General features: G+C 43.6%; 1 protein-coding gene across 5 annotated transcripts in view; it reads left to right on the top strand.

Annotated features, from left to right (window-relative positions):
• LOC118206716 (protein unc-13 homolog B-like) overlaps positions 1-12,127 on the top strand; it is a 163,222-nt gene extending 151,095 nt beyond the window's left edge. For all 5 annotated transcript variants that reach the window (XM_035379733.1, XM_035379732.1, XM_035379731.1 and 2 more), the window contains 9 exons: positions 2,990-3,078; positions 3,780-3,926; positions 4,215-4,338; positions 5,137-5,190; positions 5,480-5,551; positions 5,849-5,996; positions 8,740-8,832; positions 9,002-9,161; positions 9,571-12,127. In XM_035379733.1, coding sequence (XP_035235624.1) covers positions 2,990-3,078; positions 3,780-3,926; positions 4,215-4,338; positions 5,137-5,190; positions 5,480-5,551; positions 5,849-5,996; positions 8,740-8,832; positions 9,002-9,161; positions 9,571-9,853 — 1,170 coding nt within the window. In that variant the 3' untranslated portion in view covers positions 9,854-12,127. The remainder of the gene's footprint in view (positions 1-2,989; positions 3,079-3,779; positions 3,927-4,214; positions 4,339-5,136; positions 5,191-5,479; positions 5,552-5,848; positions 5,997-8,739; positions 8,833-9,001; positions 9,162-9,570) is intronic.
• The last annotated feature ends 1,737 nt before the right edge of the window (positions 12,128-13,864 follow it).

Here is a 13,864-nt window from a genome sequence, read left to right as displayed (position 1 = left end):
GTTCACGCTCGCGATTCTGAGCGGAACATAAGCTGAAGAAGGATGGAAGTACAAACAAAATTAACGGCGGTCGTAAAATAAAGACTCGGTTGCCATTAGTGCCGCCGTGTCCAGACCTGACCCATTAACGCCGGGGGAAATTTCAATGAATCAGCGGTTTACAGCTGCTGATTTGGTGGAGCTCTCTCTCGGAGAACTGATTAGATTTGGATTGGCCCAATTTGTGTGATTGTGTCCGGAGTGTCGTTTCTCTATATGAGCCCGGCTCTTTCCAAAGATGTACCGAGTGATTTGGAGTGTGGTGGAATTTGTGTTGTGGGCATAACCTATATCTTTTCAGTAAGTTGTAATTCTGTAGTATTTACATTTTTCCAACAATATGTTTCTGGAGTATTAGATTGTGAGTGTTTTTCTTGACTCTCTACGCAAGTTGAAACTACATCATAAAATATTGTATCTGAAAGATAATAATGTGTGAATGATCAGCACATTTCCTGTGGTATTTTTGTGGCAGTTGGTAACGAGGCGGACCTAACCCCTCTACATTTTGTCCATCTCTTTTTTTTTGTTTCCTTTGTGTTTGGCCATGTTTCATATAATTAGACCAAGGATGAGGAGAACAAGGTGGGTCTGTGTGTTGTCTTGTGTGATATGCTACCATTTAGCCCCAAGTTGGTCACCAATATTTGTATAATAAATAAATATATAAATAAATAAAAATGTCACCTGTTTCTGTGAAACGGAATTGGGAAATGGCTGCTTAACTCAGATCTTTTTTTTTTTCTTTCTTTTTTTTTTCTTAAGATCGAGGCCAATGCCATGACGCAGAAGGTGGGCTTGAGTAGACTCAAGGACAAGTTGTTCAGATCTAGTTTTCTGTGCTTTCATTTTTGCAGAATAAAAATTTGACAGTAACAGTTTTTTATATGTATTTTGTAAATGTAGATTAGCATTTGAGTGAGTGAAATTGTGATGCATCGCTTTTTTCCAAATCCTTGTAGTGTTCTGTACAAGGCTGATATCAGCACAGGAAACTACTTCAACTGCTACAACTTTCCTAGTTTTCCCCTGTCATTGTAGATGCCTTCATAGCCATAGCAGACTGTGGATTATGAGAACACAGTGATATTGTGTTGCAGTCAAAGGGCTTAATCAGATACTGCATAAACTAACCTGGTATCAAATGCTACATGTATAGAATGCTATTGTGTTTGTTGTGCATTAAGAGATAAAGAAGTCATGTGAGAAGCAACTCATGTGGATGTTAATTCTGAGTTCAGAAACCTAAGGGAAATGATTTAGTTAAGATACTGAAAAATATTATCTGGCCTCCCGTGTCTGGAGGCTTCAGTATGGTGTGAATAATAGAGCTCCATGGGTGGAAGTGGGAAGCTCATGTTGTGAGCTGATTCCGTATGTCATATTCATAAATGAACAGATTTTGTGTTGGAGCATTTTTTGTTAACAGGGCCAAAGATTAATTAAGTCCAATGTTTTTCCCTGACAGGGAATTTGTCAGAATTTTTTTGTATATAAAAATCAGTACCCAAAAATATCTGTAGTTATTGCTTCAAAGTGGGGCTTGGAAGTGGAGTCAGTTGTTTTTCTGGAGTGTGATGCGGTAGAGGAGGTGTTGCAAAGTGTTTCTTTATTTTGAAGTTCTAAGTCAATGTTCCCTTTCAGCCGAGATTTATTAGACCTAATTGCTTCGAGCATAAAATTGGTGCTTCTGTTTTACCTTTCACAGGTGTCATTTTGTTTTCCCGCTAACTTAGCCTTGCCCTTTAACAGACCTGAAGCTCCAACATCTAACGTAATTGCACCCTCTGTTTCGAACATAAATAAGGTCAGACTTCAACACTGCCGGGGTCGCTGTCTGGAGGTTTTATTCCCCTCCCTCCCCTGAGCTGTCAATCACTCATTCCTCCGACGTCCCGAGCAGTGGAGTGAATGTGGAATGAGCGGATCGTTTTCCCGTCTTTCTCAGACGCCGCCGCGGAGATGCAGCCCTGATGTGGGCGTTACGCGAAACGGGTCTGAACAAAGGCACAGCGAGAGTCACTTGCCGCTCCGTCGTCATCGAAAAAGCCAGGGACAGAGAAACATTTCAAACTGTCGTGTTTCTCTTTGATTTTTTTTGGAACATAACTTGGTTTTGATATGTGTGGGCTGAACACTGTGTGACTGTGTGGGTCTGTATGACCCACCTCCCCCCTTCCACATCACAAAAGGAATCTTCTAGAACCAGGGTTTTTTCCCTGGATCAGGAAACATCGAAAAACCCCTGTTCTAGAATGTAAACCCACAGGGTGAGAATGTGGGGTTTCAGCTGGCCAGGGGAGAGTCTGGCAAAACCACCATGGGTGTAGGGGAAGGTCACCCCACAGCCCAAAATTGACTATCTATGCTCTGCTTTGATTCGGCGCAGCTGATTGGCTGAGCCCCAGCCATCCCCCTAATTGAGAAGGGAGAGGGCCGGTTGATGACATGCTGTGGAGGAGAACAGCAGCTGTTAATTTTCTCTGGATGTGGGCTGCTCCACAGGTGGCAGTCAGTATCACAGAGGCATCCAGGAAGCAGTTTGTCTCAGTGGGGTCGTTATGGCGACAAATGTCCAGGCCCCACAGGCTATTATTTTGCTTGTTTACCACAATCTGGAGAAGCAGTGATTTTTAAAAAAATAAGTAGTTAAAATTTGTTGGAGCAACAGGAGAATGAGGTTTCATGATGCAAAATATAGGCGAAGCTACAATATTTTGTCAGCGACTCACTGATTAGAACACATTGCTGTGGTTTGGTGAGTAGAGCTAAATATGTTTTATTGATCCAATCTAGGCAGGGATTGACATCTCCCTGTAGCTCCACACATTTGCTTACTCAATGAAGGGAGGGACACCGTCATATACCAGGCTTGCCATTGGGGCAGATTTGTTAATGGCAGGATATGTCAACTAATCAGACTGCTCCATCCCTGTCTGTCTGCCTACAGCTTGACCCAGAGGCTGCAGAGCTGCTTAATGACCTGCAGGTGAAGCTGAACACCGTTCTGGACAACCTGAGTGCCATGTTTGGGAATAGGTGAGCCACTTGTCTTAGATTTCACACCCTCCCTTAGCCACGCCTCAATAAACCTCACACGCAGCTCCAGACTAATGCTTCTCCCTCCACAAGGACGCACAGTGTCATTAATATGAAGCGCCACTCTTACGTATCACCCCTGAATTTCATAGCTCCGTCTTGTGGAGAATACTCAGCCTGCTAAACATGAGTGGGTGTGTGAGAGAGTGAGTGAATTACAAGCCAGGTCCATGAGATGTTTTGCTTCTAAAAACATACTCTTCACAGTCCAGTCTCATACTCATTTTGATTGGTGAGAGATGGCTATTGGCTTGCTAATGTTGGCGTTGATATGTGAGTGTTAGTATTTGGTTGGGTAGTGTAGCTGTTGATGGGTGAGTGTTGGTTATTGGTTGGGTAGTGTTGGTGTTGATGGATGAGTGTTGGGTATTGGTTGGGTATTGTTGGCGTTGATGAGTGAGTGTTGGGTATTGATTGGGTATTGTTGGCTTTGGTTGGTGAGTGTTGTTTATAGGTTAAGTCATGTTGCCTTTGATTGATGTGTGTTGGGTATGGTTGGGTTGTGTTGGTGTTAACTGGTGAGTGTTGGTTATTGGTTGGGTTGTATTGCCTTTGGTTGATGATTGATGGTTGGACAGTGTTGGCATTGATTGGTGAGTGTTGGCTAACTGACCTTTGTTTTGGGTTTACCCATCTCACAGCTTCCAGAGCCGGATCGACGGCTGTTTGCGGCAGATGGCTGAGCTGTTGTATCAGGTGAAGGGACCTGTCAATGCTAACGCTCGCAATACTGTGGAATCTGACTCTGACAACATCCTCCGCCCCCTCATGGAATTCCTGGATGGAAAGTGAGTGAGGCCTCCATTACTATGGCCGCCATTTTGGCTCTGTGACCTTTCTGTTACTGTCCAGTTTCATTGTCGTCTTTTGTACTTGGTGTCCCCATTTGCTGTCTGTCCTCTGGTAATAGGACAGTAAATTGCCGTTTTCATTATTCAGTAGTATTGCTATTTTTATAAGTCAATGCTTTCATTTCTACGATTCTGATATTTTTCATGTTGGGTAAATTTTCATGTACCTCTCTCTCTCTCTCTCTCTCTCTCTATCTATCTGTGTGTGTGTGTGTGTGTGACCAGTCTCATACTGTTTGCATCGGTGTGTGAGAAGACTGTCCTGAAGCGAGTTCTGAAGGACCTGTGGAGGATCGTGATGAACAGCATGGAGAAGATCATTGTACTTCCGCAGAGCAACGACAGCTTCGTAAGAACCTTGACTGACCTCACACACACCTCTCTCACACTTACACTGCCCAACACACCTCTCCTCTTTAACCTGCCTGTCAGGATGGGCACACAGGGTGCACTGAGCAGCGGGACAGCTAACACACACACACACACACAGACACACACACACAGTTCTAATGGGTACCCAGGCTCCAAAGGTCAGGTGAACAGTCAGGTGCTGGCTGGAAGATTTGAGTTCACTTGACAAAACCCTACCTGATAGTCTATGTTCCTGGAGTCATCCCTGCATGTTGTGACCAGTTCAAATCTGTCCCATATCACCAACACACTCATCAGTTTTACAGTCCCTCAGGTGCACCCTGACCTCAGGAGAGGAACCTCATATCACTCTCCAATATGATAAAAAAACAAGACTCACATTATAAAAGTTTTTCTACTGTCTGGGGCTCGAATGATTGACCTTTTTTGGGTGATGGTTTGATACATTAGACTGAACTGTAGCTAAACCGTTCCCTTGTGTCGATCTTCAGTTCAGTCAATGATTGCCCTCTAGTGGATGTCCGCTGATAATAAAGTACTCTTCCTGTTCATTGTCTGTTTGATTTGCAAGATGAACTGTCACAGTACAAGTGAAGCAGTGATAAGTTGTAAGTTCCCACGAATTATAGCTTTAGTTGCAAGTGAATATAACAGTAATACAGAATCATAGCGGAGCTGTACATGCAGATATAAACATGTGAACAACTATTAGAGAAAGTGTGTTTTTTTCCTGTGGTAAAACCATCTTTAATCTGTTCCTCTCTGTTTTGTTTAGGGGGTACAAATCCTCACGGCTGCTAAGGAACTTGGACAGCTATCCAAACTCAAGGTACTGCACCTATGCAAACCCATGCATTGTGTACAGTTTAGATGGTTATGAATATGTATGTTTCTCAGAGTCAGCTATAATGCTGTTACTCAGAGCAACTACCCATGGCAAATTTTAGAGTAAGTTAAAGTGTCATTCTTTGAATAAAGACTTATGTTACTGATTAAGATAAGCGTATATTATTCTGTTCAGAGTAAAGACTGTTGGTTTGTGAAATTAATTGATTGATTGATTGATTTTGAGGTAAACTCTCCATGTCTCTCTCCCCTTGTCTTCTGATTGGTTACAGGGAGCAGGCGAGACTAAAAGCCTGAGCCCGAAACAGTGTGCCATCATGGAGGTGTCCTTGGAGACCATCAAGGTGAGCCAGGGGGCGGGGCTACAAATATTCGATCACTCTTTTGGCACAAGAACAAACTCGATTTGGGATTTTTGCTATCAAGGGGATGTGCACAGTACAAAGATTTTTAAAGGGGACATTTCTAGCGTAGAGGTTGCCAGGAAGTATGTTCTCAGCTCTCTGGAGTTTTAGGTCATTGCTGTGGGTTGAATGGAGTTGAAATTGTGGAGACTCCTGATAGCTCCCTCTCTTTCTCCCCATCCCTCTGTTTTTCTGATTCTTTCCTCTCCTCCTCCGCCCAACGCCTGCGCCGTGCAGCAATACTTCCATGCCGGGGGGAATGGGCTGAAGAAGGCGTACCTGGATAAGAGCTCGGAGCTGTCCTCGCTCCGCTACGCGCTCTCCCTCTACACGCAGACCACCGACGCGCTCATACGCACCTTCGTCACCAGTCAGCACACTCAGGGTGAGGCTGCCGCATGTGCAGACCAACACACACGCACACACACACATACACTCCTGAGCAAAAAAAATGGGACAAGCCCAAAATGGCAAAATATTTTATATTTATAGTTTTTAATGGTCTTAACAACGAATCATTGGTCAGAAAATTAGCAAGAATTAAACAAATGCACTCCTGAGACCTCCTGTGCCACCGTTTGCTCGTTTATTTGCTGCAGTGAACTGTTTGGGGAAAAGCTAGAAACAGGGAAATTCACTTACACAATGGACAAATTTACATAATGTCAAATAAAAGAGTCATGTTTTGTATTTGGTTGCATATCATTTGCATGCCATGATTTCCTGATGTCTGTGACCTATCAACACCATCAGAGTCTGGATATCTTATTTTCAGCTTGTCCTACAAGCGATACAAAAACTCTTTGCATTTGAATGGATCTCTATGGGAATTAGGGAGTGGGACTAGGTTCCGCTGTAAATTATGCTGATACAGTGTAGAACACATTTGTTGGCTAAATGGATTTAAGTCATCAAGGGTCCAAGGTATCAATGAGCCTCAAACCACCGTGCTGCTGCCAGATATGCGGTAGATAATACAAGCATTGTTTCTCCTGAATATTTTTTCCATTGAGTTCAACAGGAAAATTAATTAGGAGACACAATGCTTGTAGTATCTACTGCATATCTGGCAGCAGCACGGTGGTTTGAGGCTCATTTGATACCTTGGACCCTTGATGACTTAAAGCTTGGCCCATTTTTTTGCCCAGGAGTGTACACACACATACACACACAGACCACCGACGCGCTCATACGCACCTTCGTCACCAGTCAGCACACTCAGGGTGAGGCTGCCGCATGTGCAGACACAGCAAGCACAGGCACATGTAAACCAACACAAACACACACACACACACACACACACACAGATATACGCATATAAACAAAAACACACACGCGCTCACACACATGTAAACAAACACACAGACACGCATATAAACAAACAAACACACACACAAACACACACGTAAACAAACACACATACACACCACACACGTAAACAAACACACATACACACACACACACGCATTTAAACAAACACACACAGACACACACACACACACAGACACGTAAACAAACACACGTACACACACACACACACGTAAACAAACACACGTACACACACGCACACATGCAAATCAACACATATACACACACACACATTTAACAAACATACATACACATGCACACACACACATGTAAACAAACACACACCATCACACACACACACACACACAAAAGAAACATGCACGCACACATGCACACACAAACATGCATACACACATGTGAACACACGCCACCATTGCAAGGTCCTCTCATCTCCACCATCACGTGAGGAGTCTTTATTCCCGTCCCTGTCCCCGGATGAATACTGTGTGTACATTTTGGTTTGTAGGACTTTCATCCAGACTTCTCTACTGAGCGCTCTGCTCAAGCATTTTTCATGCATTTCCTTATGTAATTCAGCCCAATTTCTCCTCTGTCCTAACTGCAACAAAGTAAATAATCATTTCTCATTCATTTTAATAATTCATATTTTTTTATGCCCCATGTGTAGTCGGAGAACACACTACAGTCAAAAATAAGCCATAGTGCTGACTCTGCATTTCATATTGAAATTGCATACTCTCACTGTCTCGTAATTCAGTATAGTCTGCACAGGGCTGTGGCTTCAGATCTAGCCAGCAGAGGGCAACAGTGAGGAAACAGTCTCTGTCTACAGAGTCAGAAATGGATCCTGCATTCAACACGCATGTGAATGTTTTTGTTGTTTATTTTCTCTCCTCTATTGTCTTTCACTCCATGCCCTCTCCTCAGTGCATAATGGGATGGGTATACGGATAACCCCAAATGAAAACACTCGCCCAAAAAGGGGTAGGTCACAACAGCTAAGAAGCCTCCCCGGTCTTTCCTGAGTGAGGTCTTTGATGCCAATCCTGTGGTCCATCCCCCAGACCCCTCTCACCCCTCACCCCCACCCTCCTTGATTAATAACAACAGCCAATCATCTGACAATGTTCCTTTTTGGTCCTCCCATTATCCCAGATCACCGTGGTCGACCCTGCTACCCACTCACAATGAACCACGCTTAGAGGAACATAGAATAACTTAGAGTTTCTATACCCTGCCCATTCCTGGATTCCCATTCCCTCTACAAAATGGTTACAAATATGTAATGCAACAGTCACACTATGTTGGGAACTTTTAGCCGTACTTGGAGCTGGGCAGAAAAGTTACATATTGTAGTTTCAGTTCAGTAGACCGTGATTAGTTGAAGTAAGAGATGAAGTCTTTAGGCGGAACAAAAAATCTGCCAACACCGTGGTCCCTCAGTGCCAGGGTACAGGGAGAGGCTGGTGGTTTTTTTAGAGCTTGCAGTGGAAAACTACTGTTTTCAATTATCACACCACTTCATGGCAAGGCTTACGTCATAACCTGAACAACATGTGACTTATGTAAGAACTCGAAGAGGCTCAGGCAAGAGGCTGCCCGTAACGTGCAAAGCATGATAAGTTCATGAGGTCTTACGATCAACCTCGGTCCAGCTCTCAAATTATAGATTGTCATGTCAGAATTTGTTCATCATTTAAGTTCTTTCTAGATGGCAGCAAATGATTGCTGGGCTAGCCCATTCTCTTCATATTCTTATGAATAATGACCCCCCCCACTCCGCACACCCCCCTCCGCAGGGTCAGGAGTGGACCGGCCCGTGGGCGAGATCTCCATACAAGTGGAACTTTCCACAAACCCTGGAAATGGAGAGCAGAAGGTCACCGTGAAAGGTGGGTCCCGACCCAACCCAAGAGACCACAATCCTCATTGTTTTACTGTCAGGAAATGATGATAAAAATGATGGTCATAAAAACTCTTTTGCTTTCTGTTGCTCTTCTCTCTCCCTCCTTCTTTGTCTGTCTGTCTCTCCCTTCTGTGCTCCTCCCTCCTCTCTCACAGTTGTGGCGGTGAATGACCTGAAGTGGCAGACCTCCGGAATGTTCCGGCCCTTCGTGGAGGTCACCATGATCGGACCCCACCTCAGTGACAAGAAGCGAAAGTTCTCCACCAAGTCCAAGAACAACAGCTGGTCACCCAAGTACAATGAGACATTCCACTTGTAAGTGTTTACATCCGCGACCCTGTGGAGCTGAAGTAAAAATATGACTGTTGCGGTCGATCTCTTTCTTTCTCACTTTTTTTATGTCTCTGATCCTCTACTTCTTCTTCCTCTCTCTGTTCTCTCTCTGTCTACCCTTTCCCACTGCCCTTTCCCATGCACTTTCTTCACCGTGCTCTCTTTCTCCCTCACCTCTCTTTTCCATTCTGTTAACTGTGGCCCTCCCTCTCTTTCTCAACCCATATCGACTTCTCCTTCTCCCTCTCTCTATCATTTGACAACCCTTAAACCCAACTATATCCTTCGCGAACACAAATTACATTTCAAACTTTCCCACACCTTTCTCAATTTACTAATCTACGCCCCGCCCCGCCCCGCCCCGCCCCGCCCCGCCCCGCCCCGTCCACAGTGTCCTGGGTAACGAGGCGCCCCTGGACTGCTACGAGCTGCAGGTGTGCGTGAAGGACTACTGTTTCGGGCGGGCCGACCGGATGGTGGGAGTGGCCGTGCTGCAGCTGCGGGACGTGGAGAAGGGCAGCTGCGCCTGCTGGTGCCCCCTGGGCCACCGGGTCCACATGGACGAGACGGGCATGACCGTGCTCCGCATCCTGTCCCAGCGCTCGGCCGACGAGGTCGCCAAGGAGTTCGTCAAGCTCAAGTCCGAGACCCGCTCCGCCGAAGAGGGGAGATGAGAGGAGAGCGGTACTGGGAGCACGAGGAGGGCGGGGCCTCCTGACTTGGCTGTCCAACGAGAAGGGCTTGTGCATGAATGTGACTAATTAGGGGGTGGGTATTGCCTGACTTTCAGTTCCCACCTTCTCTGCTTGTTCTGGATGAGGAAGAGAGAGAGGGAGGGAGGGAGGGAGGGATAGAGAAGGAGAGCTGTGGGTGAAAGAAGGGTTTCATGCCTGCAGTATCATGCACACACTCTTCTTCTGCTTCTTACACCTCCCACGCACTCCGGTCTGAAGACGTGACATGACCGCTGACCACTTCTCTCTCTCTCCCTCACACGTGCACTCACACGCACACACACACACACGCACATACAGTTTCTGCACACATGCACACATTCTCACTGACATTCTATCTGTTTGTCAGTCTGTGGATCTGACAGGGCCTCCACCGTCCAGTCAGACAGTCAGCCTCTGGCTTTCTGTCCATGACCACCACTGCTTCTCTCGATAACGGCCACCATGTGGGGTTGGTTTGGTTTGGACTCGCTTACAATTCCCCAAGACTAATCACAGCATCTACTGCCTTACAGTTTTCTAGTTCTGAATGTGTGGGGTTCGACAGTTGCATTGCTGATATTGACCATCGATGACATCCTCATTCAGAGACGTCGGCCATCCTTCTGTGTTAGGTTGGGTAAATACAGTAAATACATCCAAATACCTGTCTACTTGTGCACTCCAGAATATTTATTTATTCCGTGCACTGTGGGCTCAGTATTGACTGAGACACCTGGCACGTATTGTAATGGGTTTTTTTAACTGTGATTTTAGAGACCAACAACTTCTATGGATGTGAATGTAGTATGAAACATAGTCACCATTATCAGTCCATAGCCTTACCACTTTCAGGAAAAAGAACTGTTTCTTATTTGAGATGGACAGGGGAATGTTCTCTCCCCTCGTACCTGCAAGATCTGTGAATAGAATGTTTTTACTTATTATTTACTTAATATGCATTTTTATGCGTTTTACTCGATCAACAGAATTTCATTCCTGCTCTTAAAATAGTGAGGTCTCATGAAATCTTTGAATCTAACCCTGGTACGCTGAGGGGCTCTTTTGAGTTTGGGGTTTCTCTCTGGGACTGTGGGAGGAGCTGTCTGTAGGACTGGTGAATAACACAATTGGAGGGTGTGGGGGTGGAATTGCGAAATCAATGTCAGGAAAGAGACAGATGCAGCGCTGAGGTAAATCCACACGTGGTTTATAAGCTAGTTAATTTCACAGCTTCCACAGTCCTGTTTTCTGCTAGGCTTTACTGTAGAGTCTGAGGAATCCTGGGAAATTCTGCTCCCATCAAATGGATCCTGGCTTTCGTTTCTCTCATTGCAGTACCACAGCATTAAGAAAACCTGGTGGAACACTTTTCATTTCCTAGATAATAAAGGCTTTTTCACTATTTTTTTTGTCTCTGCACACAAACTGTTGCACTGATATTGCCGTCTCATCGTACCAGACAGAGCATCGGCATATGGTACGGTTGTTGATGTGGGCTGTGCTGAATATTTGTGAAAGTCCTTCTTGAGACACGGCTCATCCACGCAAAAAAAGCAGAATCAATCGAGAAAAGAAAAAGACCAAAATGTTTAAAATGGCTTCATTCCAGAGCTTGAGAACATGAAACATTCCTGTAGCCATTTGAAAGAGCAGGCTTAGGGGTAACCTACAGACTTTTCAGGTCAAACTGGCCCCAATTCAATGTTAGCACAGATGTGGAGTACTCTCTGCACGTTCAACTGTAGGAAAAAAAAAAGCGGCAGTAAGGGAATCCGCCTGGTGTACAGAAATCATTTTACACTGAAGAGTGACAGTTTGTCTTCTAGGTTCACAGCACAGGCCTCTTTCAAGATGTCTGCTGGAAGGCAGACTGTGACTGGACAATAAAAGGGGTGGGGCCCCATAAGCCCCTCCCTTGCCATTCAGGAAGAGAAAAAAAAAATCCATATTTTGTGTGCATACCTCGTGCCAAGCAGTGCAAATGGTCATTCTTGAAAATTTTTACAATGTGAACTCTTGCACAAATATTTTTCTTTATTATAAATATGTGAAAAAAATAGCATGTAATGTACTGTATACAATGAAAGTGACAGACCATGGGTTGTGAATTTATTTATGTACTGTCACTTGGGAGCGAGTAATGAGCACTGATCAGTGAAAGAATTGTACTCTGTAAAATGTCAAAATACTTGTACCAATTCATGAGTTTTGTATATAAAGTATTTAAGAACCGATTTGTCTGTGAGAGTTATTGGCATTTGTAGAGACTGAATGCTTTATAATGCAGTTACTGCCTGGAGGTGAGTCTTAGCTTAAGTGAGTCTTGGCTTAAATGAAAAAGCCAGGTTGTTTTATGTGCAGATAATTATGTGATACAAGGTTCTGTCCAAAAGAGCTCTGTATAAACTAGTACTTTTTGTTATACATTGCAATAAGACTAAGATTAAGCTTAATGAAAAATAAGTGTTCTTTTAAATCTCAGCCGCTTTTAGCTGTGAGTTTCAATTGCAGGCTGGGTATTTTGATTGACACTAATGCAGTGTGTTTTATTGGGCTTTTACAACTGACTTCCTCTTCAGCCAGTTCTTTGCCTTTCAATATATGTTTGGCCTTGTTTCAATGGCTACAATGGATTTCTATAAAATGTTTTGTAATACATTTATACGAGCTGTTCAAAAAAAAAAATCTAAGAAAGTACTTTTTATTTCAGAATACACTGAATTTTACATACTGTGTTTTGAAATTAAATAAAAGTAACACTTGCTAACACTTGGTAATCTGATTTTAGAACAAAGAATATTGTAGTTTTTTTTCTGAGAGAGAGAGGGATAGAGGAAGGGAGGGTGTGAGACAGAAAGAGAGAGAGAGATTGAATATATTATAGGGAAATTCATTAAGATGACACAAATTTAATGATAAAAATTCAGAAGGTAGCACCCACAGCAAAATCAGTTTAGCCTCTGATAAGATCTTGGGCTTTAGTGTTTCAGAGCAGTTATTATCACAATAATATATTATCTCCAGAGCTCTTGCTTTCTTAATTCAGTTCAGGTCTATTCAGATATTACTTATGTCGTGTTTTTATAGAGGCACTGGCACAATGACAAGAAATGGGGAAATTATAAAAGACTGCAATGGTGGTGTATAAACTCTGGTGGGAAGAAAAAACACTGAAACAGTTTAGGGAAAAACAAAATCTTTGTCCAGCAAAATGCATGTGGAAGGATTTACTCTCTCGTAAATGTTATATTTAGTCCGAAATGACTATGAAAAAATGTCCCTTGTTAATTTCTATTCATCCGTCAGATCAGCCGATGTTTTCATTTTCTTTAATGTGCCACATAATACTGTAAGCAAGAGGTTACATGTTTTAATCACTTAATGATAAATTGGCAGGCACATTTAGATCCAAACCCCTGAAAGTGTTGAGACCTGGCCACTGAATCACAATCAGTGAGCCCAACCTGCTTTGAATTTAGACACATTTAAGGAGCAACATTCTGAAAGAACCGGTTTTCAGCTGTCTTAATTGGGCTTCTGATTGGCTGTACCAAAAACAGCGGATGCAAGCGACTGCCATAACTGAGTTTGGCATGCCCTGCTCGAAAACATTCCAGTACTTTTTTGTACAACAGTAGCACTCATTATACAGGCACACACACGCACACGCACACGCATACACACACACACGCTCTCCATGTAAAAGAAACACCATACAATGTAACTATTAATATCTGGGTGGGCCACACTGTACACAGATGTCACAGTGTTGACCTTCATTTGAATTGTCTGTGGAATGAACATAGTATGTAGTAAATTCCAGCTCCTTGGATTATTCCAGGCCAGATTCCTGAAAACATCTGTTTCACATCTGCAAGTAGCTCTCAAAGCATTTTTAACATTTTTTTTTTTAAACTGATAAAGAACACTCAACTTAAAGTTCAAAAGTCACACATTGAAAAGTTCCTT

This window comes from Anguilla anguilla, chromosome 10 (assembly GCF_013347855.1).
Source record: "Anguilla anguilla isolate fAngAng1 chromosome 10, fAngAng1.pri, whole genome shotgun sequence".
In the NCBI taxonomy this organism is placed as follows: Eukaryota; Metazoa; Chordata; class Actinopteri; order Anguilliformes; family Anguillidae; genus Anguilla; species Anguilla anguilla.
Note: the sequence above shows the minus strand (reverse complement) of the source record. Positions and strands in the feature narration are given on the sequence as shown.